The 23,452-nt window shown below is 35.2% G+C and overlaps 3 protein-coding genes across 7 annotated transcripts; 2 read left to right on the forward strand and 1 right to left on the reverse strand.

The window, feature by feature from the left end:
- The first annotated feature begins 7,893 nt into the window (after positions 1-7,893).
- Positions 7,894-9,459, forward strand: U3-55K (U3 small nuclear riboprotein factor 55K). Its single transcript, XM_081973409.1, has one exon. The coding sequence runs from the start codon at positions 8,064-8,066 to the stop codon at positions 9,432-9,434; it is 1,371 nt and encodes a 456-aa protein (XP_081829535.1). The 5' UTR covers positions 7,894-8,063; the 3' UTR covers positions 9,435-9,459.
- LOC145724922 (protein PBDC1) lies at positions 9,400-10,395 on the reverse strand. The gene is made up of 4 exons (XM_081973417.1): positions 10,236-10,395; positions 10,078-10,176; positions 9,845-10,028; positions 9,400-9,791 (listed from the first exon to the last, which is right to left on the reverse strand). Exons 1-4 carry the CDS (start codon positions 10,236-10,238, stop codon positions 9,604-9,606), a joined length of 474 nt encoding a protein of 157 aa, XP_081829543.1. The 5' UTR covers positions 10,239-10,395; the 3' UTR covers positions 9,400-9,603.
- A 249-nt stretch (positions 10,396-10,644) lies between these two features.
- On the forward strand, positions 10,645-22,868 carry barr (non-SMC condensin I complex subunit H). 5 transcript variants are annotated; one of them, XM_081973403.1, is made up of 12 exons: positions 10,645-10,767; positions 12,428-12,527; positions 12,611-12,758; positions 15,036-15,215; positions 17,389-17,611; positions 17,668-17,923; positions 17,982-18,146; positions 18,202-18,542; positions 21,099-21,255; positions 21,310-21,610; positions 22,264-22,365; positions 22,485-22,868. In XM_081973403.1, the coding sequence occupies exons 3-12, from the start codon at positions 12,627-12,629 to the stop codon at positions 22,683-22,685; spliced, it is 2,058 nt and encodes a 685-aa protein (XP_081829529.1). In that variant the 5' UTR covers positions 10,645-10,767; positions 12,428-12,527; positions 12,611-12,626; the 3' UTR covers positions 22,686-22,868. The 5 variants fall into 5 exon arrangements, with proteins under 5 accessions (XP_081829529.1, XP_081829531.1, XP_081829530.1 ...); XM_081973404.1 differs by having other exon boundaries at positions 10,664-10,793; XM_081973405.1 differs by lacking the exon at positions 12,428-12,527 and having other exon boundaries at positions 10,648-10,767.
- Positions 22,869-23,452: the final 584 nt, after the last annotated feature.

Consider the following 23,452-nt stretch of genomic DNA (forward strand, 5'->3'; position numbering starts at 1 on the left):
TAAGTCACATACCAATGTATGTAAGAGGCAATAAGTTTACTGAATGAGAAAGCATATTGTACTTACCACTGAGTATTGTGTTGGAGTAAAATCATTCCACTTCAAAGCTTTCAACCACTGTTGGGTTCGAGCAGGGTCTTTTGGAAAGTAAAAGACTGACACTTTTGGGCCTTTCACCAAATTGCTTTTAGAAATTTGCCAAACAACCAGTGGACGGCATATTGTAGAGGCAATAGAATTTAAGTTAAAAAACCAACCACAAATTATAGAACAATGAAGGAACAATAACAATAGTGATAACACAATAAAATGAACACAAACTACACTTTCACTAGAACAATAAACATATAAACAACAATTACTTTGGCAAGTAATCCCAAGTCTTGACTTTAAACCTTAAAAATTAATTTAATCATCCAAAAACTCAATTTCCACAATACAAACAAATGCAAACTGTCAATCCCATATTTCGGCCATATTGGAATTTTTGGCATGCACCTTCTTGGCTTTCTTGTACAGAGGGCGGTGGTTTTGCAAATTTAAATTAAGTTGTACAGTGGACAAGATTAACAAGTATTGACGGCCGCCATATTACTCCCCCCCTCCCCCTTGTTTCTGTCACCCACTTTGTTTGCTATTGCTCCTTCCTGCTATGTTTACATTTTTTTTATTCATTGCATTATACACAATAATGGTAATTTACAAACAATGCAATTATAAAAAAGTGTATATTCGTTTTGAAGAGGTGGAGGTTTTGGATCAATCACAGCGTTACTATCCTAGATTAACTAGAGAAGCCATTGATATCTTTAAGCACGAGAACATCATCAACAGAAAGGAAGAGGAACCTTGTTAGATCCGGAGTGGAAACGGACCTTGGCCGGTGCGTAGCCGTTATGCGCATGTGCAGCCCCCTACCTACTGGTGTGGTGTAGAGTGTAGATGTCTTGCGCCAAACACCGTGCGCGCCGATGCAAGACCGTTGTGCGCATGTGCAGCACCCCACGGGTATAAATACGACCGACGCTCCAGCGGTCGAGCGGTCATCGTCGAGAGGTACGGAAGAGCATTTCGACTGTTACGTCATCGCCTTTATTATACGCCTTAATGTCCGCCACAGATGTGGACGAAACGTCAGGAAGACATACTATGGTATGAGATCTCAGGTGTTTTTAGAGAACTACTGAAGTCATTTTTTTGATGAATAAGTTTAACAAAGAACGTCAATTCTTTTTGTTCTTATGGACCTGTGTCTTCTTGCCTCTGGGATCACCTACTGCGACCCCTTAACGTGATACGGTGAAGGCTCATCGTTTGATCTCCGGCTAATGACCAGTAGTCACACTTGCATGCAACCTCTGAAGATACTATACACCAATTCCCCAGTAAAGAATGAAGATGAAATCTTCAAAGCCAGCTTACAGGGTCGAGGTTGCTTGAACTGAGATCAAGAACGACCTGTAGGACGCCCGAAAAACAAAAAGGTACTAGAGAAAAGAACCACGGAAGGTTTTTGTAAAGTAAGCATGTATCAAAGGCAACCAGACGCGACCTCAGAAACTACCGCAGTAGGAAGACTCAAGAGACAATAGAACAGAACAAAAGCATGAAAGTACTGAGAAGGCATCTAACCGAAGGCAAAAAAGACATAGTAAAACTAAAGAACAAACAAGGAAATGTCACTTCAAACCGAGAGGAAATCCTGAGCATTGCGGAGGAATTCTATTATGATCTATACAAAAGCCGCCACAAAGAACAGCTGAACCTAGACATAACATCACGTATACAGGGAGTTATAAACCAAAGATCCGAAGAGATGCCCGATATCACCATCGATGAAATCAGCGAGGAGCACTAACAAAGATGAAAAACAACAAATCTCCAGGTGAAGACGAAGTGATGACAGAAGCAATTAAGATGGGAGGCCCTCTTTTACTGCAGAAACTACAGAAACTCTTCAACATGTGCTTACAGGAAAGTGATATTCCTGACAAGTGGTACGAAGCAACCACCATACTGCTCCACAAAAAAGGAGACATAACGGACCTGGAAAATTACCGCCCAATAACCCTTCTTAGTCATCTGTATAAGCTCTTTACTAGAATCATAACGTCAAGACTAGAAAATAAACTTGAACTCTACCAACCCAAGGAGCAAGCGGGATTCCGATCTGGGTTCGGAACAAACGACCACTTGCAAAGCATCAAAACCCTCATAGAAAAAACAGTGGAATACAACAGACCACTAATCCTCCTGTTTATAGACTTCCATAAAGCTTTTGACACCATTGAACTGAAAGCTATGATGGACGCCCTAACAAGTTGTCGTATAGACTATAGATACGCAACACTTATTCACAATATATACAAAAATGCTACCATGACTATTAAACTACACGAAGCCACCAACCGCATAAAAATCGGCAGAGGGGTGAGACAGGGGGATACCATGTCTCCTAAACTATTCATAACTGTCTTAGAACATGCTTTTAAAAAACTTAACTGGGATAATAAAGGAATAAACATCGATGGCGAAAAACTTAACCATCTCCGCTTTGCAGATGACATAGTCCTAACAACAGACTGTCTAAGAGAGGCGAAACAGATGCTAAGAGAGTTAGAGGAAGCATGTTCTGAAGTTGGTCTAAAAATGAACTTCACTAAGACCAAGATCATGACAAACCTTGTCATGAGCGAGACAATAAACATCGGAAATAATGAAATCGAGCAAGTTGACAAATACATATATTTAGGTCACGAAATCCGAATATCAAGGGACAACCAGACATGTGAACTGCATAGACTGATTGGCCTTGGATGAGCGGCCTATGGGAGGCTGAAAGATATCCTTACGGGTGACATTCCTACTTGCCAGAAAAGAAAAGTATTCGACCAGTGTGTTCTGCCGGTGCTCACTTATGGCGCAGAGACCCTGACTTTAACAACAGTATCGGCGAGGAAACTCAGAGTCACACAACGCAAAATTGAAAGAGCAATGCTTGGGCTGAGCCTGAAGGACCATATCACAAACCAAGAACTGCGCAGAAGATCCGGAGTGTCGGACATTATTCAGCGTATAACCTCACTGAACTGGAGCTGGGCTGGACACGTGGGCAGACAGGGAAATGACAGATGGACAAAAAGGTTGCTAGAATGGAGACCACGCACCGATAAGCGCAACAGAGGAAGACCGCCTACACGTTGAACCGACGACCTAAAGAGAATGGCAAACAACTGGATCCAAGCGAGCCAGGACAGACAGGGGTGGAGAGCCATGAGGGAGGCCTATGTTCAGCAGTGGACGTCGAGGGCTGATTGATTGATTGATTGATTGATTGAAGCACGTACTAATCACTGGTCTTCCGGCCAGTTCTGATGAATGTTCAAGCAGGGCTTGTGGCCTGGGATCCATTTGCCCGACTCTATGTATAAAGTACTCGCTCTTCGCCCTTCTTTGTTTAGTAAATAAAGAGATACCTGTGGACTCCTGTGTTTTCCTGCCTCTGGTCTCACCTATACTGCTACCTCTCTTAAACCACCATGATCTTAGTGTAGGTAAAAAGATTATGTCAAAGTTACTTTATATTTTGATAGAAACAGCAGACTATTACAAGTAAAATGCCCTGTTTAGACAAACGAGACTCTTGGAAAAGTGAAAAGTTTCGATCCAGCGTCATTGAAAAAATGTAATTTAGTTGCTATAATATTTGGACCACACACAGTTCTTAGTAGAAACAGTTTTTTTAGAAACGTGGAGCTCAGCCAGCAAACCATCAATAAAAATATTGGACCGTATATCGAAGATGCTATTTACCACGTGGCAAAATCAAAGCAGCAATATTTAGGCTACGTTGCTAGAATTGTATTAAAAATCCGGAGAACGGGTGAGTATTTGAACAATTGAGAAAAGTCTATTAACGTATTTGCTTTTAGTTTACATTGAAGAAGGATGGTTAAAGAACTACGTAAGTTGATGGACTAGTGAACCGTATGAACTAATTATGTTTTAGTAAAACATAGGTAAAAGAAGCATTAATGGATCCTCCACCGAGACTCAGAAAAGTACTGTCGCCTGAAGGTTTAGCGAAACATAACATTGAAATGATGAAACTCAGGACCCTAATTCAAGAAAAAGAAAAAATAGTAAAGAAGAATTGATATATCTAAATTAATAGTACATAATAAATTATAAATACTTAAAAACCTTTATTAAGTATTCATAATAACTTGTCAAGGAATGTTAAATGTTATGATCCCAAAATGACCCAGATCTTTATAGATAGAAAACAATGAAAATAAATCCAACAGAATAAAATAATTTTTTATTTTCTTTTTGAGGCGATTGTGCAGTAGTTGTTCTGTTCGAGAGTTTCACTGGCCCTCTTGTCTAACAGCATCCAGCCAAACTTCTTCCTGTCCAAGATGCTTCAACAACTGCCGAGGTTGACCACGCCTGAAGCGCGTGGTGTCTGCACCCTACCCCCCTCCTACAAACAGATTGGCAATAAAGGGTCACACGTAAAACTCTTCTCGTCCTAGAGAGAATCAGAACATTACACACTGGGGACAACTCCCAAGGAATGGACAATGCGGGAAATCAACATCCCGTCAGCAAGTACACCGATCAAATGTTTATATGTTCATCCTCCAAAAATCTATAAATTTCCCTGAATCCCGGATGTTGTGGTTCACTGAGAATTTCCGCCATATGCAAAAAAGTCGGGAAACAGGCCGCAAGTCTCTACCGGACAAGGATATAACTTTCAAATCCGAAAAAATCTCCCTCCACTCCACAAGAGCAATCTGAGGAATCCGAAATACCTAGTCTAGCCTTATGCTTTAAAATGGGACAATGTCCAGATCTCATCTTACAGACCATGCACGCTCACAAACTTTCTCTTTTTGTAGCTAATTTTTGAAAACCATGGTACCTTTGGAGGCACATTCTGTATGCGCAAATCTGCACTCCCTTTATGTATATTCCTATGCTTCTGTAAGAACTAATCCATGAAGTCCATATACGATCGTTAATAGGCCTCAAGAAATTTGTATAATGAAGTCTTTATTTATCCTAGTCTATATTTAAATTGTCCTCTCTTCCACTCCTGGCAAAGCCTTTTCGTTCCCTCTAATGTTAGAATGGCCGGGTATCCACAAAAATTCAATTTTCCTCCCCTGTTCCCTTCAGGCTGTAAATTTTTTCTTTTGTCTTCAAAGTGCAGAAGTAATTAGCACTACCGATCCAAATCTGGCGATTTTCTGCAATCCACTTTTGGAATCAGACAAAACCAGAATCCGCCTGACTCCAAGGCCGCCTCCATTGCCCATATCTCTGACGAGCATATGTCCATGGCATCAGTTGTTCTTCTTTGAATACTCCAACCCATTGAAGCATTGTACACCCCAAAACCACTCTCATTAGTGACTCCATCCACAGATGCATCTGTGTCCAACAAAGTAAAATCATAAAATGTATTCGCGATAATTTCATCGCACAGCTGCTCAGCACCCAAATGTTCTTTTGGAATCCCAGAATCCATGAACTGAACTTTCATAATCTGACATTCACACGAACTTTCTTAACATGGCAGATTCCGAGATATCTTAATTTAATCCATGTACTGTAGTGCCAGATCCACACCCTCCAAGTACGGTGGCACCAACCTGTTGGCCCAATACACAGGTTCCCGATGGTATATTCCATAAAACTGCAGCATCCTTTCCTTGACCAAACTGCTCTTTCCAGCAAGATGTTTCAGAGCATATTTTGCAGTAGTTTTTTTGGTTTTTTGGCTCCACCAACTGGGGTATTTCGCCAGCTCGAACCGTAAGAGGCTCAGATAGTCGGGCTAGAGCCCCTGAAACACACAAAAAAGTCAAAAAAATCGATTAAGGGCACAATTCGAGTAAAAAATATACCTAGTCATTCCTCGTGGAAACTATAACCGTCACATCCACGTGGTCTTCTCCTAGGTTTTCACCCTTTTCGCCTTTTGGAAGTGCACCGCACAAGACAATTCCCCGTAGACTTTTAGGAATCGACGTTTCCACTTAGAGATTCCATCATCTCCACTCGAAAGGCTGCGGAATTCGGTCGTTAGCTTCAAATTTCCCTGAACACCGTTTCAACGTGGTTTCTTAGTGGCAAAACGTGGCACCCACGAAACTGACGTGCGATACGTTCCAAGTTGAAAACCGAACTGTTTGCAGTAGTTTATTTTTTTTGGCTCCACCAACTGGGGTATTTCGCCAGCTCGAAACGTAAGAGGCTCAGATAGTCGGGCTGGACCCCTGAGCCCCAGATAGCTCTGTTTCTGATCGGTTAAGTGCTGTGACTCTTCTACGTCAGATGATTCTTCCAGGTGGATCGGACATGTGTTCTCATTTCCCTCGGCTAAGTGTATGGTTACATTAGATGCGGATACGAGCGATTTTTTAATCGTGCGACGTCGTACGATCATTTGTCGTACGATTGTGTGGTTATATTACTTGCGTTTTGTATCGTGCATTTAAAAACAAAATGGCCGAAGAATTAGACCATTTACATTTTCTTGAAAACAGTTGTGTGAAATATATGTTGATTAATAAAAGGAAGCATTGGGTTAATGACATATATTTAAAGCGAGATGAAGAAGGGGAGTATGTAATGCTTTTTAAAGAGTTAAAGGAACAACCGCGAAAGTTCTATGAGTATTTCCGAATGACACCTTCAACCTTTGAATATATTTTCTATGGCCTTTTTTACTGTTGCTCTGTTGTGGTATTCTTTGCATTTTTGATCCCACAACACCTTTCTGGTTTGAACACACAAAATTCATTTTTCTAAGTCCATTTTTAAATAACTAATTTAAGTTATTTGTTGTTTTGTCCACTATAAAAGCGGTACAAATCTGTAAAATCGTACGCTGTCTTACAGAAAAACAAACAAGTTTGTTCCGCTCAAATACTCGTACGACCACGTACGATACGGTCAGACTAAATCGCAAGCAATGTAACCGCACAGCTTTAAATTACGGAGTTTGTTTTTATCTGAGCTATCGTACGACGTCGCACGATTAAAAAATCGCTCGTATCCGCATCTAATGTAACCATACACTTAACTGTTATTCTCCAGCAACACTAAACACTACTACACCCCAACGTCATCAACTCGATCTTGTGATCCACACCCTTACAGTTTCACATCACAGGCACACAGGAAATCATTGAGTAGACAAACCGCATCCGTTTCAGAGTTGCTCAAAACCTTCTCAATGTTAAGAGGGGCCGAATATCCCATTTTGACTAATTTTTCATACCAGGTGTCCAAGAGCACTGTACCAGCAACAATGACTTGTTTACCCGTTGCCCGACAACCGCCTATACAGTGCAGGCCAAAAGTTTAAATTTTCTCATTTTTGTTCGTGTTTTACGACGAAAGGGCTCAAGTTAGAGATCTGAAAAAAATACAGAAAACTAGTCCGTGATAAGTACTACAACTTTTGTTAATACAATTTTTCAATCAAATCAACCGTACAAGCGCAAAAAAATCAAAACCGTTTTCCCATGTTAATCTCCTATGTCCAGGGTGCTCTTGGACACCTGGTATATGTCACCGTAGTTATTAGTAGGGCATTCAAAAAAGATGTGATTCAAGTTCTGAACCTGTCCACATTCGCAATTGGGATTGTCCCTAACTTTGATTCTGCTTAAATGCAATTTTGTACAGCAGTGGCCTACACGCATGCGTATAACTGTCGTTAGATGTCTTCTATTTTTATAGTGTATCCTATCCAACCATTTTCTGTGAGGAAAGTGCTGCTGTATGAATCCGTAAAAAGAATTCCCACCCTCATAAGCCCGGGCCCACCCCCTGCCAAACTTAGGTTTGCAGTAGTTATTTATGGAATTAGATTCATTGGCAGAAACATGATAAAATTTCATAAGAGAAGAAGAAACGTGGAAGTAGAAAAAGACAATCTGGTAACTGGTTCACTTCACTCAACCTAACCTTTTTTTTTGTTACTCGTTTATTTTTTTCTTTGAGTTCTTACACGTGAAATTTAAAATAAACTCAAATTTACCATGTCTTTTTTCATAAAAAGTAAACAGTTAAACGGTAAAAGAAACACGGCGCCAAAAAAACCGACGAAACGGAAACTAGAAAGCAAACATTCCAAATCGTCCAAAAATGACGAAATCACCAGCAGTGAAGATGAACAACCTGAAGATAATGAAACTGTAGGTTTAACAGACTCAGAAGATGAAAATGAAACCGCCCAAGAGAAAAAAATCCGTTTGGCAAAAGTGTACCTTGAAGAAATTGAAAAGGAGGAAAAAGCAAGGCTTGCAAAGGATGAAGTGGACCAAGCAGTGATTTCTAGGAGGCTTAAGCATGACTATTTGAAGGAAACTGGAAAACTGAGAACAAGTGTCGCGGATAAATACACAGACATTAGTTATGACAATATCAGGACACTAAAGTGTAAAAAACAGAAAAATTGTCTAACCTCCATTTGCATTTCTACTGACAATCAAACAGTTTTTTGTGGAAGTAAAGATGGGATTGTGATAAAGTATTCATTGAATACTTTTAAGACTTTGGGAATAATTCCATTTGTTAGGAGTGAGGATGGGCGTGATGTTACTGGAAACAAAAGTGAAATTTTAAGTTTAGCCCTGTCTACTGACAACACATTTCTAGCTGTGGGGGATAAATTAGGAAATGTCAACATTTGGACCCCAAACACTTTGAAACATGTTAAAACATTAACTGGACACAAGTTTGCTATTTTGGGACTGAGTTTTAAAAAAGATTCCCACACCTTATACTCTTCTAGTAAAGACAAAAGTGTTAAGGTGTGGAATTTAGATGAAATGGCTTATGTAGAAACTTTATTCGGACACCAGGACATGGTGACTTCCATTGATTCACTGTATAGAGATCGTGTAGTTACATCTGGCAGTCGTGACATCAGAGTCTGGAAAATTACTGAGGAAACACAGTTAATTTACAATGGTCATGTGGGAAACATTGATAATGTTCGCCTAATCAATGAGGAACACTTTATGACTGGAGGTGATGATGGGATGATTTGTGTGTGGAGTATTATGAGGAAAAAACCACTTTTGTGCATTGAAAATGCTCATGGTAAAGAGGAGGTTACTGAACAACCAAGGTGGATTACAGCTTTAGGAGCACTAACCAATACAGATTTGATAGCTTCAGGGTCTTATGATGGATTTGTGAGACTGTGGAAGCTGCAAGACAACTTCAAAAAAGCGGTGGAAATATTGAAAGTTGAGGTTAAAGGTGTGGTGAATGCTTTGTCTTTTACGTCAGATGGACTTAAACTTTTAGTATGTGTCAGCAGGGATTATAGACTGGGAAGGTGGATTACTGATACTAAAGCAAAAAATGTTACACTTGTTATACCTTTTGTTATACCACCTTAAATGCTATTATATTTTTTTAACTGTGTTTTAATGTTGTTTATTTTTATACCTACTTTTTACTGCAATAAAGACTTAATTAAGTTTTAATGTGAAATAAATTAGTAAACACACAATTCAGTTGTTTACATTTACAAATGGAGCAAATTCAGTTGATTACCTTTACACTTATTTAACTGTCTCCTGAGTTTTTACCCTCAATAACATTATCCTTAAACTTAATTCGTAAAATATCATTAACTCCCTCACGATTCCTAGCTATCTCTATAGCATAAAACTGTATTCTGGTCACAAGAATAGTATTTTCTTCAGCATAATCCTTAGCAGCATCAGACCGTAAAAGTGTACCATAACTGTAATCTATCAAGACATTTTCTTAAAAAAAAACAAATTTAAACTAATGAATTACTCACCTTCAATAACTGTCTTGAATCGTTCACAAAACGGCCTCCACCTAGCTTTCTCTTTAGTGCTCTTCAGCTCATTTTCAATTATAATTGAAACATCCAATTTAGGAAATTCTTCTCTAAATTGTTTGTAAATAAAATCATCTTCAGAGGTGAGCCGAAGCAGTTTTGGGTCCACAGAACAGAGCAACTGCAACAATTATTTACAATTTGAGTTATTTTTAAAACAAGAAACTTACGTTAAAATAAATTTCGGCGTGTTCATAGGCCTTCATTGCCCACATTGCTTCCACACTTTGATCATTTTCAAATTCTTCAGCTGGCCTGGACAGAACATCCTGTAAAAAGTGCACGTCAGGTCATGTGTGTGTCAGGTAGTTGTGTCCGACGATCTTACCATTTTTATAAGCAATGTGTTTAGAAACTGTTTTTAAAATATCAATACAAAAATTATAGAAAGTTTATTCAAACCATCAAACTGTTAACCTTAAAAGATAAACAAATTGATGGGGATTGGGGGATTGGGGACTTTAGGAAACTGTCATCACTGTCACTGTCTTATAGGCGTTGTAGGACAAACTTGGGTTAGAATTGTCGCTTGGTTGCTAATTTTCTAACCTTTTGATTAAAAGTTAGTTATTACCTGTAATTTAAGTGAGACCTTTATTGAAAAAACTTTTTTTTTGTCTTGTAGTTGATTGTTTTAGTAGCAAAATGCAATATAAAATCGGGTTGTCCTAAGTAAATATCAAGTCAAGGGTTAATTTGTTTAAAATTCAGATATTTTGATATGCAGAACGTCAAACGTCATTTGTCAAACATTTTCAAATTTTGAACTTTCAACATTCAACATCCATTTCATTTGAACCAAACAAACCAAACAACAAAAGTACAAACCATATTTGTGTATTGTTTTTACATTGTAAATTGTAAGTACTTGTACTTTTTTTTGGTGGTAAGCTGGTTTATTGTCTTTTATTTATATAATAGTATATTGAATAGTCTGTTTTAATAATTAAGCAAGGTTCTGTTTTGGGTTCATAATCCCTTCATAGGGGTATAAAAGATCCTGATGTGATGGCCCTGGAGGGCATCCCAATAGATATTCTAAAGAAGAAGTTATCGGTGAGACATCTGCAGACTTCCTGTAAAGAAAAACAAGATTCCTGATAAATTCTAATAATGTTTCTAACCAAAACAATTATAAACAAGTTAAACCTCTAGAAATCTCAAATTACTTAAATACAGTAGAGCTACAGGAATAGGAAACTCTAAAATGAAGAATTAAACAACTTTTGTATGGTAAAAACATATGTTTACTTTTTAGAAAAGCAAGCTAAAACAATCACAAGTATGTTTTAGCTCTTTGGAAAAATGGGCAAAGACACTTAAACATAAAAGGTCAATAAATAAATGTTATTATGTAAAATATGCCTGTTTCAAAGTTCCACTATTCCAAACAAGGTTTGTTTCCAATTAGTTCAAAATAGCAGGACTCTACTGTACTTTAACTCTTTAAAAGTTCAGAGTTTTCATTCTAGCAATGTTATTGTTGTGGAATTTAGTAACTTTATTTAACTGATAATTTGGTTAAAGATAAAAGGTTAATAAACAGTAAATGTCTATATTTTCTTTATTTTTTTTAAGGGATTGATTTAATAAGGAAATAACTTTAGAAGAGATTGTTGCTACTTATGAGGGACCTGTGAAATTATTGAGTGGTTTAGGTTTAAATAAAAATATGGTCAATGCTGCTAGCAAGGAACCTACATATGAATCTACTTGATGTCATTTAAAAGACTTTTTGTTCCTAAAGAGATTAAAGTATATCTATCTCTTTGGATGTGGCTGCATATGTTTCACCAATGACTCACACAAACAGACACACATGTAAAAGCAAAAAGAAATGATTTAATTGTGGAAGTATAGAATTGCATCAGCTAGGAAATCAACAGTTTTTTCTAGTGTGTTTTTCCTGTGTTAGTTAGCCATTTTGTTGGTAAATGCATTTACATTTCTAAGCTATTCATATTCATCACATTTATATCTACAAGTAATTTCTTGATGGAAGAAATTTGATTTCTGATATATTGAGTTTAGAGAGAACTGAAAACTGTGAAGGTTCAAGAGGTATAAGTTCTTCTTCCATGAGAAATTAGAGTTTGTGATTACTCCATGAGTTACACTTTATGTGGCTAGTGGCTCTCCTTTTCTAGCACACAGATAAATATGTAAGGGAAGAAAGAAATACTTTAACTGTGATTCTTCAAAGAACCCTGAAAACAGAAAAGACAATTCCTAGATTTCAACTTTGTATAAAAGCACTAATAGCTTTTAAGAACCTATCTTTGATGCTAATACCTGTACTGCTCTCTAACATCTATTTAAGATCTCTTGTGTGAGTGCCATAATGGTGCAACCTAAGAGTAACCTTGGCACATATCTTTGCTTCTAGTGACCAATTAGAAAAAATAAAAATTTTTGCATTTAAAATATTTTCACTCCCTGCCTTGATTGGCATTCTACTTTCTCTTATATTATTAACCTGAAATCATAGCTTTTTTAAAATGTAATGGAATTGGGTTGCAGGGGCATACCCTGCAATAGGTGTACAGAGCAAATCAATCTACCACAAACAAGTTACTTGTCATGTTAGTTTGCTGTTTGTGATTGTCCCTATTAAATACTTGTAAGCATCATTTATGCCTACTTATACTATTTTAATTAATCATAATAATGTTTTGTGGTTTGTCTTGAATTCTTTGCTTCTAGGTATCCCACAGTCAAAATGCAGACATCCTCACCTATTGGTACACCTAAGCCCAGATCTCTCAGGATTAGTTTTGGGGATACTGAAGCAATAACTCCTCTTAAAAGGTTAAAACCTGTAAACAAGCGACTCACATCTCTATTAAATGAAGTAAGTATATTTAATTATTCTTAATAAACTATTAATATCTGTAAAAACATTAAATAATTAAAGGGTGTAAAATTGTTAGAAGCAAGAGTTTAAGTGCCTAATTGGAAAATCGAGAAATCTGCATTTAACTTTTACCCTTATGTAAAATCTAGTGTAAAAACTGGAAAAAAAACCATATAGTATGTACAAAGGTCTGATATGCCATTTTTTTTGACCAAGTTTAGATAATTATAGTGGCATTTAATAAAACAATAATTACCCAACTTGTACCTACTCATTTGTGCATAACAATTTTAAGTAAATATGTAGGAATTAATTTATTACCCTAATATCTGAGGGCTGATAATTGGATGGTCCATAACTGAAATTTGTAAAATTAACAAATAATATTTACCTTAATATGACACATGACAAAGTTAGTATCATCACATAGTTAAGAGTAATGTAATGAAGGTATACAGGGTGTCCAGGTAAGGGTATGGAGCGGCTAAATCTCGACAACGGAAAGGCTTAGTGGCTGGGAAAAAATTCTTGCAACTAAATATTATTTTTCTAATTTTGGCATATAAAGTGACACTTTTCAAAACTGATTAGAGTGACAAAACGTTTTACTTTATGTAACTAGTTACATAAAGTATCACTTTATGTAACTATTTATGAAAAGTTCATTTCATCACGCCCTGTTTTTATGCATTTCCGTAGAAACATATGGGCGACATCCATCATAACATGTCGTTGTCACTGTTTATACAAGGTGCTATGAAAGTGAATATTTGCGTTAAATCACTTTAAAAGATGGTTTTTACCGCTTTTTGGTCAAAATTAGAAAAAATTATGTATGCAACACGTTTCGAAAATGTCTTATTGTGTAACTCATTCAAATTGTAGGACCTCGCTGCGCTCGCCCTACAAACATTCATTCGTTACACAAAATCGATCTTTTCGTAACTGGTTACATAAATAGCTATTTTTTAATAAAAAAATTCAAAATATCATTTTTTTTATTAAAATTAACTTATTTTTGGGCCCCTTTGTATTCATACATTTATCATAAAAAAACGCAGACAAAAATAAAAATCGACGTGTACGAGCGTCTTTCCAAAAAACAAAACACTTAATTTTAAATGAATTTGTTCCAACCTACGCGTCCTCACTGTATAATATAATACAGAGTGACCCGGGGTTGCGGAATTGGTCCATAAATATTTTGCTAGTCATTCTATCGACTTGCGGATTTCACCAACCACTGGGTCATCCTGTATGTGTAACCAAATCCAAATAATCTATGTAGCTAAAGCTAATTTTAGTAGCTCAAGCTACTTAAATATTTAAGCTATTTTTCTGTGTTCAAGCTTCTGCAGTAACTTAAGTTACTTCAAATGTAGCTTTAGTAAATGCAGAAAGCTACAGCTACAGCTACTTATTTGAAAAAGTAACTAGAATACAAACTACCCAAAATTGTTGCTAAGTTAGTAGCTAGCTACTGCCCGGCTCTGGTCTCAGCAAAAAAACGATAACAAAAAACTGGTTTGAATTCTCTGAAGGATAACTTCAGTCAATTTTATTCTAAATTTAAGTACTTTTAGTTGCTGCCGGCAGCAACTTGGTGTCATTATTTTGTTTCATTTTTTTATGAAATAAAATAAATATATTAATTTATGAACATTGTGCTATAGTTTACCTGTTAGTATAAATAATTATGCGCCTAAGTACGGATATGTCGATCTCAAAGGTAAAAAAATAATACCAAAATCTTTTTATAAAAATTAAAATGCTTTTAATTTTTTATAACCTTTTATGTATGTTAATGTCACTTGACTATTTATTCAGTCAGTTACATAATTTCCTCTTATTTTTGCTGAATTAATGCTAAAGGCATTGATGCGGTATTGTTACAAGTTTAATTTTTACAGCAGTCACTTAACTTCTGTGATATACTTTTAAGAAATGTTTAAGTAACAATGTATTGTCACTGTGTACTATAACCACTCTCAAAGATCTCAAACCTGTTGGATTATCGGGGAAATTTTTATGTAATAGACCGTTTTTACATAAAAAATTCCCATGAATATGATATTATGACGTATGTAGCTCAACAAAACTTATGTCGTACTGGCCATTCCAGCTGGCACTAACTGTACAATAATTTTCTGAACTAAATTTAGTCATTACTTAGGTAAATTTAAAATGTTTTAATTTTTATGTTTAATGTGATTTCTGTAATGCAACTGAAAACTTTTAATCTGAACATAACTGAGTTGGTTATGGTTTTTCTAGGAAGACGATGATCGCGAAAGAGCGGAACGAAGACGATCGGCAGCCCTTCAAAAGTCAATTTCGGAAATTCCATCTTCAGCCGCAAAAGTTCAGAATCTGACAAATGATTCCATGAGAGGTTTAACTGAGGACGATTTAAAGTCGCAGTTGTACACGTTTTCAAAGTTGTACTGCGAAAATGTAAGTATGTTAAAGTTAAATAAAGTGTCTTATGAGTCCGTTGTTAAATTGATCTAAATGAAACAGAAAATATTACGTAAAATTCTTGAGGCTGATGAACATCTAATTCAATTTATCTTAGTCCAAAAGTGGATAATGTCCCAGATACAGTGTCAAAGAGTTTAAAGTTTTTTTTTTGCGAATAATTAAACCATACCTTTATTTTGATTGTAAAGTTAGAGGGGCTGCTGTACTTTACACATATTTAAAAGGATATAGCTTTTGTGAGACATTCTGTAAACAGGTTTAAATTAAAAAAAAATGTTTTTCAACGTATGCGAAGAAAAGGTGCCAAAATAAGTAGCTGTCACAAAAAATTGAACAGGAAAAAATGGTTTGCGGTAATTAGAAGTACGCAAAAAAAAATTGACATCTATTTAAAAAAAAACGCAATATTTTATGGCAGATATACGTACGTTATACGATAACGTAGAAAGGGACATGTGCTTTATCTCTCTTGTGTTTATACTAAGTTGAGTGATACGGATAATGTATGGACGTATGTCTAATATCAATTTAATCAAACGTCAACCGTCGAGAAAGGGAAATGAAATTGTTCGTTGTTTTAGGTTTATTTTATAGTGATTCGTATTTAGAAACTTATCTTTTGCTGAAAAAAATGCCGTTTAAGGGTTGTGTTGTTCAATTGTGTTCAAACAATGGTAAGAGCTGTCTCAATAAGATATTTAAAAAATTTAATTAAAAATATAGTTGAGATTGTAGACTTGGAGTTTTTCCTCGATTTATGTTCTTTTCAAGCTATTTATAAAATTACAATGCGATGCAATATTCAAACGTAAGGCGTAATAGCTTCTTTTAATGCATAAATTAAAAATAAAATATAGTTAAAATCTTAAATTCCATTATGTTTTACGACCTCATTGAATCTAAAAATAATCATTTAAGTACTACATTTTGAGAGATTATTTTCAAATTTATTTTTCCTGTGGCCATACTACCTACCAACACAGAAATTACTAAAGTGTGATTTTTTATACTATTGTGGATCCTAGACCAGTAGGTAATAGTATATTGTACAAAAAGGGTGAATAAGATGTCCCTATCGCACGAGGACGAAAATTTGAGAACGACGCCGAAGGCAATATGGACAATCCGCCCGAGTTTTAAAGGTTACGACTAATTGGAATTACTTACCAAATTTCACACAAATAAACACTCAATGTTTGAAATGTTTCCGTGTTTACATTATCACTTTTGAGGCAGCGAAAGTTTGACCGATGTCCCGGATTGTCACCGGGTGACAACTTTGTCTTTTAGGTTGAGGTATTGAATGGATTTGATTCATTGTAAATTGCAAGTTTGTATCATTTGCTTAAAATTGCCTGTGATTGGTCTATTTCATATCGCACAGTTGCGGAAAGTGTAGGATTCTGTATTCGTTCCCGTTGGCAATTGCCTACTTATCCTTTCTCTAAACTGTTAAGGAGTAGAAAAACAAAATAAATTAAGAATATATATTCATACTGGATATGACATATAAAAAAAAGTTGTTTGGAGCTAGAATTCGACGGCTTTGGCATGATAGCTACATGGCACGTTGTTGGAATGTTGTTCGTCAACAAGTGAACTGTTGAACAATGACCGCAAAAACGTAAAATAGGATCACAAGAGACAAAAAATTTTGAAAGCGTCATTTACGTCAAACTCTGTCATTTCAAGGCGTATAAAGATCGGGTGAAATAATCGGTGATAGGAATACTCGGGTAGCATAAAAATCGGAAAACAGACAACAGCATTGCGCATTATTGCCAATATTTTTTATGACGCGCAATTTAAATTCTGGTATCTATGTGCAATGTTTATGTCCGATAAGTTGTGCGACTAAAGTTATAATAATCGGACTATACTTTTTTGTATTAGGTTTGGTTTAACAGTTGGCACGTGACCTAAAACAATGTCAAAATAAACGTCATAATTATTTACTTGCCTACTTTTAAGGGTGGTTTTATGGTTTTCAATTTTGTTTAGCTCATTTTGTTGTTTTGATTGTTAATTTGACTTTGTAGTATTTGTAAGTCTATAAAAACTCCGTACATAAATGTACCAAGTACCTAGGACTCTAGTTAAAATAACTTCTCTTTAACATTATATCTGCTAGTATTTTAATTTTTAGCGAATTAATATAAAAAACGCATGGAATATACGAGTCATTGATGTTTTAAGACAAATAGTGTCAAAAGGCAAAAGTGACGTGTTGAAGGTAGCCGGGAATTCACTAAATATTGCCGGGAAAGTGTACGGATTGAGAGTTGACGATCTGCATACTGAGAGTTTAAAGTTAGCTAGCAGTTTAGCCAGAAATTTTGCTAGTAAAAAAAAGGGAAACAACGATGATGGTAATACACTTTAAGCTAGAAAAACACTTGCAATTTAAAGTTTGTAACAAATTTAGATGAAAATGTGGACGAGAATAACGAAACGGCTGAAGAGGCAAAACAAAAACGAAGCAAAGCAAAAAAGAAACGCATTTTCTTGCCGGGCGGCAAAAAGCAAACAGTGGCCGCTGAGCCTAAAGAGTTTCTCGGAGATATTCCTAAATTAGAATCAGCATCGTTTTCGGCCCGTACTGATCCCTGTTTGAGTACCATTGAAAATTTATTCACTAACAGAATTCTGATGGATCCAGCAGGATATAAATTTATGTTAGGGTAACTATTTCAAAAGCATTTGGTACGTAGCTTATTTATATGAGCTAATATTTTTTAGAAGCGATGACTTAGCATGGAATTGGACTAAAGGAAGCGATCCTTTAGTAAAAACTGGAAATGACACTAAAAATCCCATAAATATTCCATCCGTGCAAAACGCTAAAATATGCAGGTTTTTCAATGACTTTCAAATTGATATGTGGGATCCTGATAAGGAAGATAAGTAAGTTTTTGCTGTTGTTTAAAATCAAAATAAAAACTGGGTTCTTTATATTAAGATCGAATACATTAGACGAAGTTGTGTTGGACAATGACGGAATTCCTATTCCTGAATTAGACGGATCGATTCCGGATGTTTTTATGGGCAGAGATGACACGGAGGATGACGATCCGGTAATTGAAGAAGTTGTGCAGGAAGCCGGCCATAATATACAAACTGAAGTGCACAATATCGTCGATTTTCGTCCCACTGATAGCACTATAGTGACGGCAAATGATCGAACGGACTATTCATTTAATCCCTTGATCAACATGGGTCATCAAGTGATTCAGCAAATCTGGGCCGGACCTGGTCATTGGAAACTGAAATATATCAGAAATAGCAGATTGATTTATTCAGGTAAGTTTGTTTGTTTGGTATGTTTCTAGGATTTTTTAGTTGTTTTGATAACCTTACATTAATTATCATTAATCATAAAACATGCATTGGAACAAATTCATTTAAAATTAAGGGTTTGGTTTTTTGGAAATACGCTTCTACACGTCGATCTTTATTTTTTTGCGTTTTTTTTATGGTAATTGCATGTATACAGGGCGGCCCCCATGTATACAGCGGCAAAACAACAGTATGAACAAATCCTTATTTGTAACAAACTTATTCTGTTCCTACTGGAACTGTGTTTGCATATACTGTAGCTATAAAATAACCTTTTGACCAGTTGTTATGGTTTAAAAGTTGCAGTTTATGGTAAAAACTTTGCGACATTTTGTATGATATAGACAATATACCACCCATGGGTTAGAAAACTTGAACTTCTAGCTGTCTACAAGCCAATTTTGGTTAATTAAAATCAAACAGAAGTTGAGTGATAAAACCTTGAACGAATTTGTTCTACATTTTTACAAAATAACGAATATCTGCGAAACTGTAAAGGTTCAGACGTATTAAACTTTAGTGAAATTATCTTTTATTTTTCACTTAGATTACTATTTGAAAAAATTCATCTTTGATACCTTTTTTACTTTTGATACATATTGATAATAATTTTTAAAGTTTTAAATCAAACATTAAAACTAAATATGTTCAGTTATAAAGTAGTCTCAATCTTCCGTGTCGAATAACTGTTTGACTTTGACTCAATAAAAATAATGAATAAAACATCTCAGAAACTTTAGTTGATAGAATTTTAGTTAAATGGAGGCAAAGTTGCGCATTTTATTGTTAAATGTTTAGTTAAAAAAAAATAAAATAATGTTTATTCGACAAAAATCGAAAAAGTCTAATTTCTTTCAATTTTTTACCACTTTATTATTGATTATTTTTGAAAATCAATGGCGCTTTCAGGATACTTCTTTAGTTTTCAGCTCCGACGTTTTGTTTTTAGATATTATCACCAACCAAATACGGATTTGAACTTTTAATATTGTTTTTTAGTCAAAAAATTATTCCTAATGTATTACTTATAGCGAATTCGACTGGCGGCACTAGTGCGCACTAATCTGCACTGAAAGCACACTCACTCGGTGCTGGTTGTTCGACTGACAAAGTTCTGCACTGGTTTTGAAAATATTTATGTTCGTCTCGGAAATGCACCAATTTAGTGCAGTCTGTGAGAATTCGGCTGGCTTGCATTCAGTGCGGTGTTTTAGCACTTAGTGCAAAATTTTAGAACTGTGCTGCTAGTATAGTTCTAGTTCAGTTCTGCCTAGAGAAACAAACAAAACAAATAAATAGAAATGGTGTCAACGGCTTTACTTTAAGAATTTGTATTAAACACGGTATATAGCAGCGAGAGTAATTCCTCGGCTTGCTTGGAACAATTTGATAAATTAGATAAATTTTCTGTCAATTGTCAATCCCAGTCGAATCAACCTCGTTTTAATAACTGCACTGGTGTGGCTCCCACTTTCTTAGTGCCGCGTGCTAACTGTACCTAATCCGAGTTAGAGCAACTTTTACATGGCACTGAGAAAATGCGAATTGAACTGGGGTAGGCCGTGCACTCGGATAGTGCTTCCCAGTCGAATTCGCCATTAGTTCTTTTTTTAAATAACCATTTGGAATTTATATGTTGTCATAATGAGTGTACCCTGATTATTATAACTTTAGTTGCACGTCAACCGAAAATGAAGAATTTACTTTTCTTTCAAATGTGACTCTAATGTCAGAACTCGTGTTTGTTTACATTTTGAATTGCATTTAAAGAAAAAAAAAAAGGAAAGAAAAATTCTTTTAAAGAAATAAATTGCATTGCCAGAAAGGTCTGAGTGGTTTTTACTGTTTTCATTAAACTTTTGGTGTATTGAGAGTGAGGAAAGCTTAGTTTAAGCGTGTTTAGGAGTTTGTGTAAACTTTGAGTAATAATGGAGATATGTTTATTTGTATAGATTTCGATGTGTTTTTATTGGTTGAATATGCCTACATTATCTACTGATTATGACAACATATCAATTCCAAATGCTTAATTAGTTGCCAAAAGTACTTGAGCCATAAGAACTAAATAATACTATAAAATATAATACTAGGCAGAGCTGTTGATAGTTGGATTACTAATAATTCGAAAATAGTACTTTTTAAAGACAATAATCAGTCATCAACACAGACAATAAGAGTCATCTAAATATTAAGTAATTTAACTACTTTGTTTTAACTGAAAGGAATACGGTTTATTTTTGTTCTTTTAAGGTTTATGGGGGGTCCCTATATGTAAGAATTACAAATATATTATTAAGAGTTTGGCAAAAGCTGCGAGCCTACTCTTCTAGAAATATCGGGCGCTTGGTTTTCTTTTCCTCTTTGTATATTATATCCATGTTATGTGTATTTTATGTATAATATTTTATTAACTTTAAACTAGGTGTGCGCCATTCGTTTTCTCTCTGTTTACTTAATTTTTTTTTCATTTTGTGTTGCAATAACCCTGACAACTTGTTGTTAAGAGTACCTCTTTTCCAGGTAAAAAAGGACAAGACGAAAACAATAAGAAAAGAACAAACAAAAAAAAGAAAGTTGAATATGAACCAGTCAACATAGCAGCTTTGCTGGAAGAAGAAGATCCACCGCGAGTTCCCAAAAAGAAAGCCCGAATCCACCGGGAAGTTGAACAAGAAAAGTTTGTTTTGCGTATTACAAAACTGATTGGAATTACTGACCCGATATATTTTAGGGTTCTTCTACCGATTCCCGAGATGATTGCCCTTAAAATTATCGAGAAAACTGATTCATCAATGATTAAAGAGAATGTAAAACTTTTAAGAAAAAGTCCTAAAGAAGAAGCCGATGTTGATTATCAAGTGGCACAATATGATTACCAGAATCCTAATGATTCTTTGTATTGTCCTGGAGCAGAAGATAACGATAATGATGATGGGGCTGCCGATCATTTTGATGATGCTGGTGATCATGATTCACGAACGGACTCTGTCAATGTCAATATGTGCGATAATTTAGTGGACGCTCCTGAAATGGTATGTGGTCAATTATTATTAATCCAGTCAATTTGTTTTGTTTTTACTACAAAAGTGGTGGGGTTTTGATTTTCTCTATTATAAATATTTTTGGGATGTTGCCATAATTAACGTCTCATTAACTCAAAGCCAACTAAGGTAAAATTAGTTTTTATTGAATTATTTCGTTATTTATGAAACAAATCATAAGTTATTATACATCACTCAAATCAGAATAAAACGTACTATTTGGTGGGCTAAAAATCCAATATGGCGCCCATAAGAAAAAAGAAAGTTGATGATGACTGCCAAAAAACGAAACGTCGTGTGGTAAATTTGAATCCATCATCGAATAGCTGGGAAAAAGTGGCAAGGAAAAGATGCTTTTAGTTTTCAGATATCTCTGCAAATAAGGTTAGAAATAAATAAAAACAAAAAATCTAATTTTAAAAGTACTCGGAAAATCGGAATTTTTAAAACTGCGTTTGGTAGAGCTTTAAATTGCGCAACTTTGCCTTAATTTAAACTTTCTAGTAATTCTTATGGTGTCTGAGATTGAATTACCCTGTATAAATCTTGTCTTTTGTTTGCCATTTTTTTGAACCATTTAATTAAGCTAATTGACTGTATTACATTTATTTTTTGGCTATATTTAACTAAAATGTTGTCTCCAGGTCGACCAGAACTATATACATTTTGCTACAAAAGCCAAGAAGATGGACATGAAAAAACTGAAAGAAGCAGTTTGGTGCACTTTAACACAGAAAACCGAATACGTAAGTTTTTGACAATTACAGCAACAAACCACCTTTCGTGTCAACTAACCTTTAAATTTAACGTCCAATCGAATTTATATAAATTGGTTTTCTCTTACATCTTTTAATTTGACTTTCAGGACTTGTCAGCGAAAGTTATACCAACCGCGTTTTCTAAGATGTTCGAAGCACTTCCGCATCATTTAAACGACGCTATGAAAGCAGAGTTATCTTGCCATTTGGCTTACGTAGCGTTGCTCCATCTATGCAACGAGCAAACCTTACAATTAAACAGATATGATGATATAACAGATTTTGGTATAGGGCCTAGTAATGAATAAAAAAACGTCTTTTATTTTATTTAAAATAATTTTAGTGTGTACACCAGTGTTTTTTATTAAATTGTTTTTATTTTGTCTAATAAAACAAAGTCATAAAAGCCGTATGCGGTTTTAACCAAAAATAGTGGATAGTAGTACATTTCAATCTCTATTTGAGTCTGTCAAATATAAAATTCCGTTCCATTTATTTCTTTTCTTAAGAAAAACCCAAAAATGTATAGTTTCCGCAGGAAACGCCCTCTAGTTTATTTTCTGTTAAACCAAACGGTAAAAAAATCATGTTTTTTTAAAGAGGTTACAATGCCCCTTCAAACTAGATCTAAAATATTCAAATCGGTTAAACAGTTCAGAAAATATTAAAAGTGGAATATTAGAAACTGCGTTGACCTCTTTTATTATGACATTTATGAAGAAATGTTATAAAAGATAAAATTGCAATTTTAATTTTTTTTAAGTTATCAAATGTCGTTTTTATATTTAAAGTTTATCCGTCGATTTTCCGAGATACATTAAATTTATGGTTTCCTGGTAGCAATTACGTCCCATGACGACAGAGTTACAAATTTCCAGGCCAATATTTAGTTGTAAAAATGTTTTTCCAACCGCTAGGCCTTACCGTTGTAGATGTACAGGGTGTCCTGTAAGTAATGGACAATAATTTTAATCTTATTTCTGGGATCAAAATATACGATTTAGCACAACTTACGTTAGTCGAGAAGTTAACAGAAACACAAATACAGCGAGTCAAAGTTATTATTTAAAATGGT

Source organism: Ips typographus, linkage group LG2 (assembly GCF_016097725.1).
Source record: "Ips typographus isolate SLU linkage group LG2, UJ_Ityp_2.0, whole genome shotgun sequence".
In the NCBI taxonomy this organism is placed as follows: domain Eukaryota; kingdom Metazoa; phylum Arthropoda; class Insecta; order Coleoptera; family Curculionidae; genus Ips; species Ips typographus.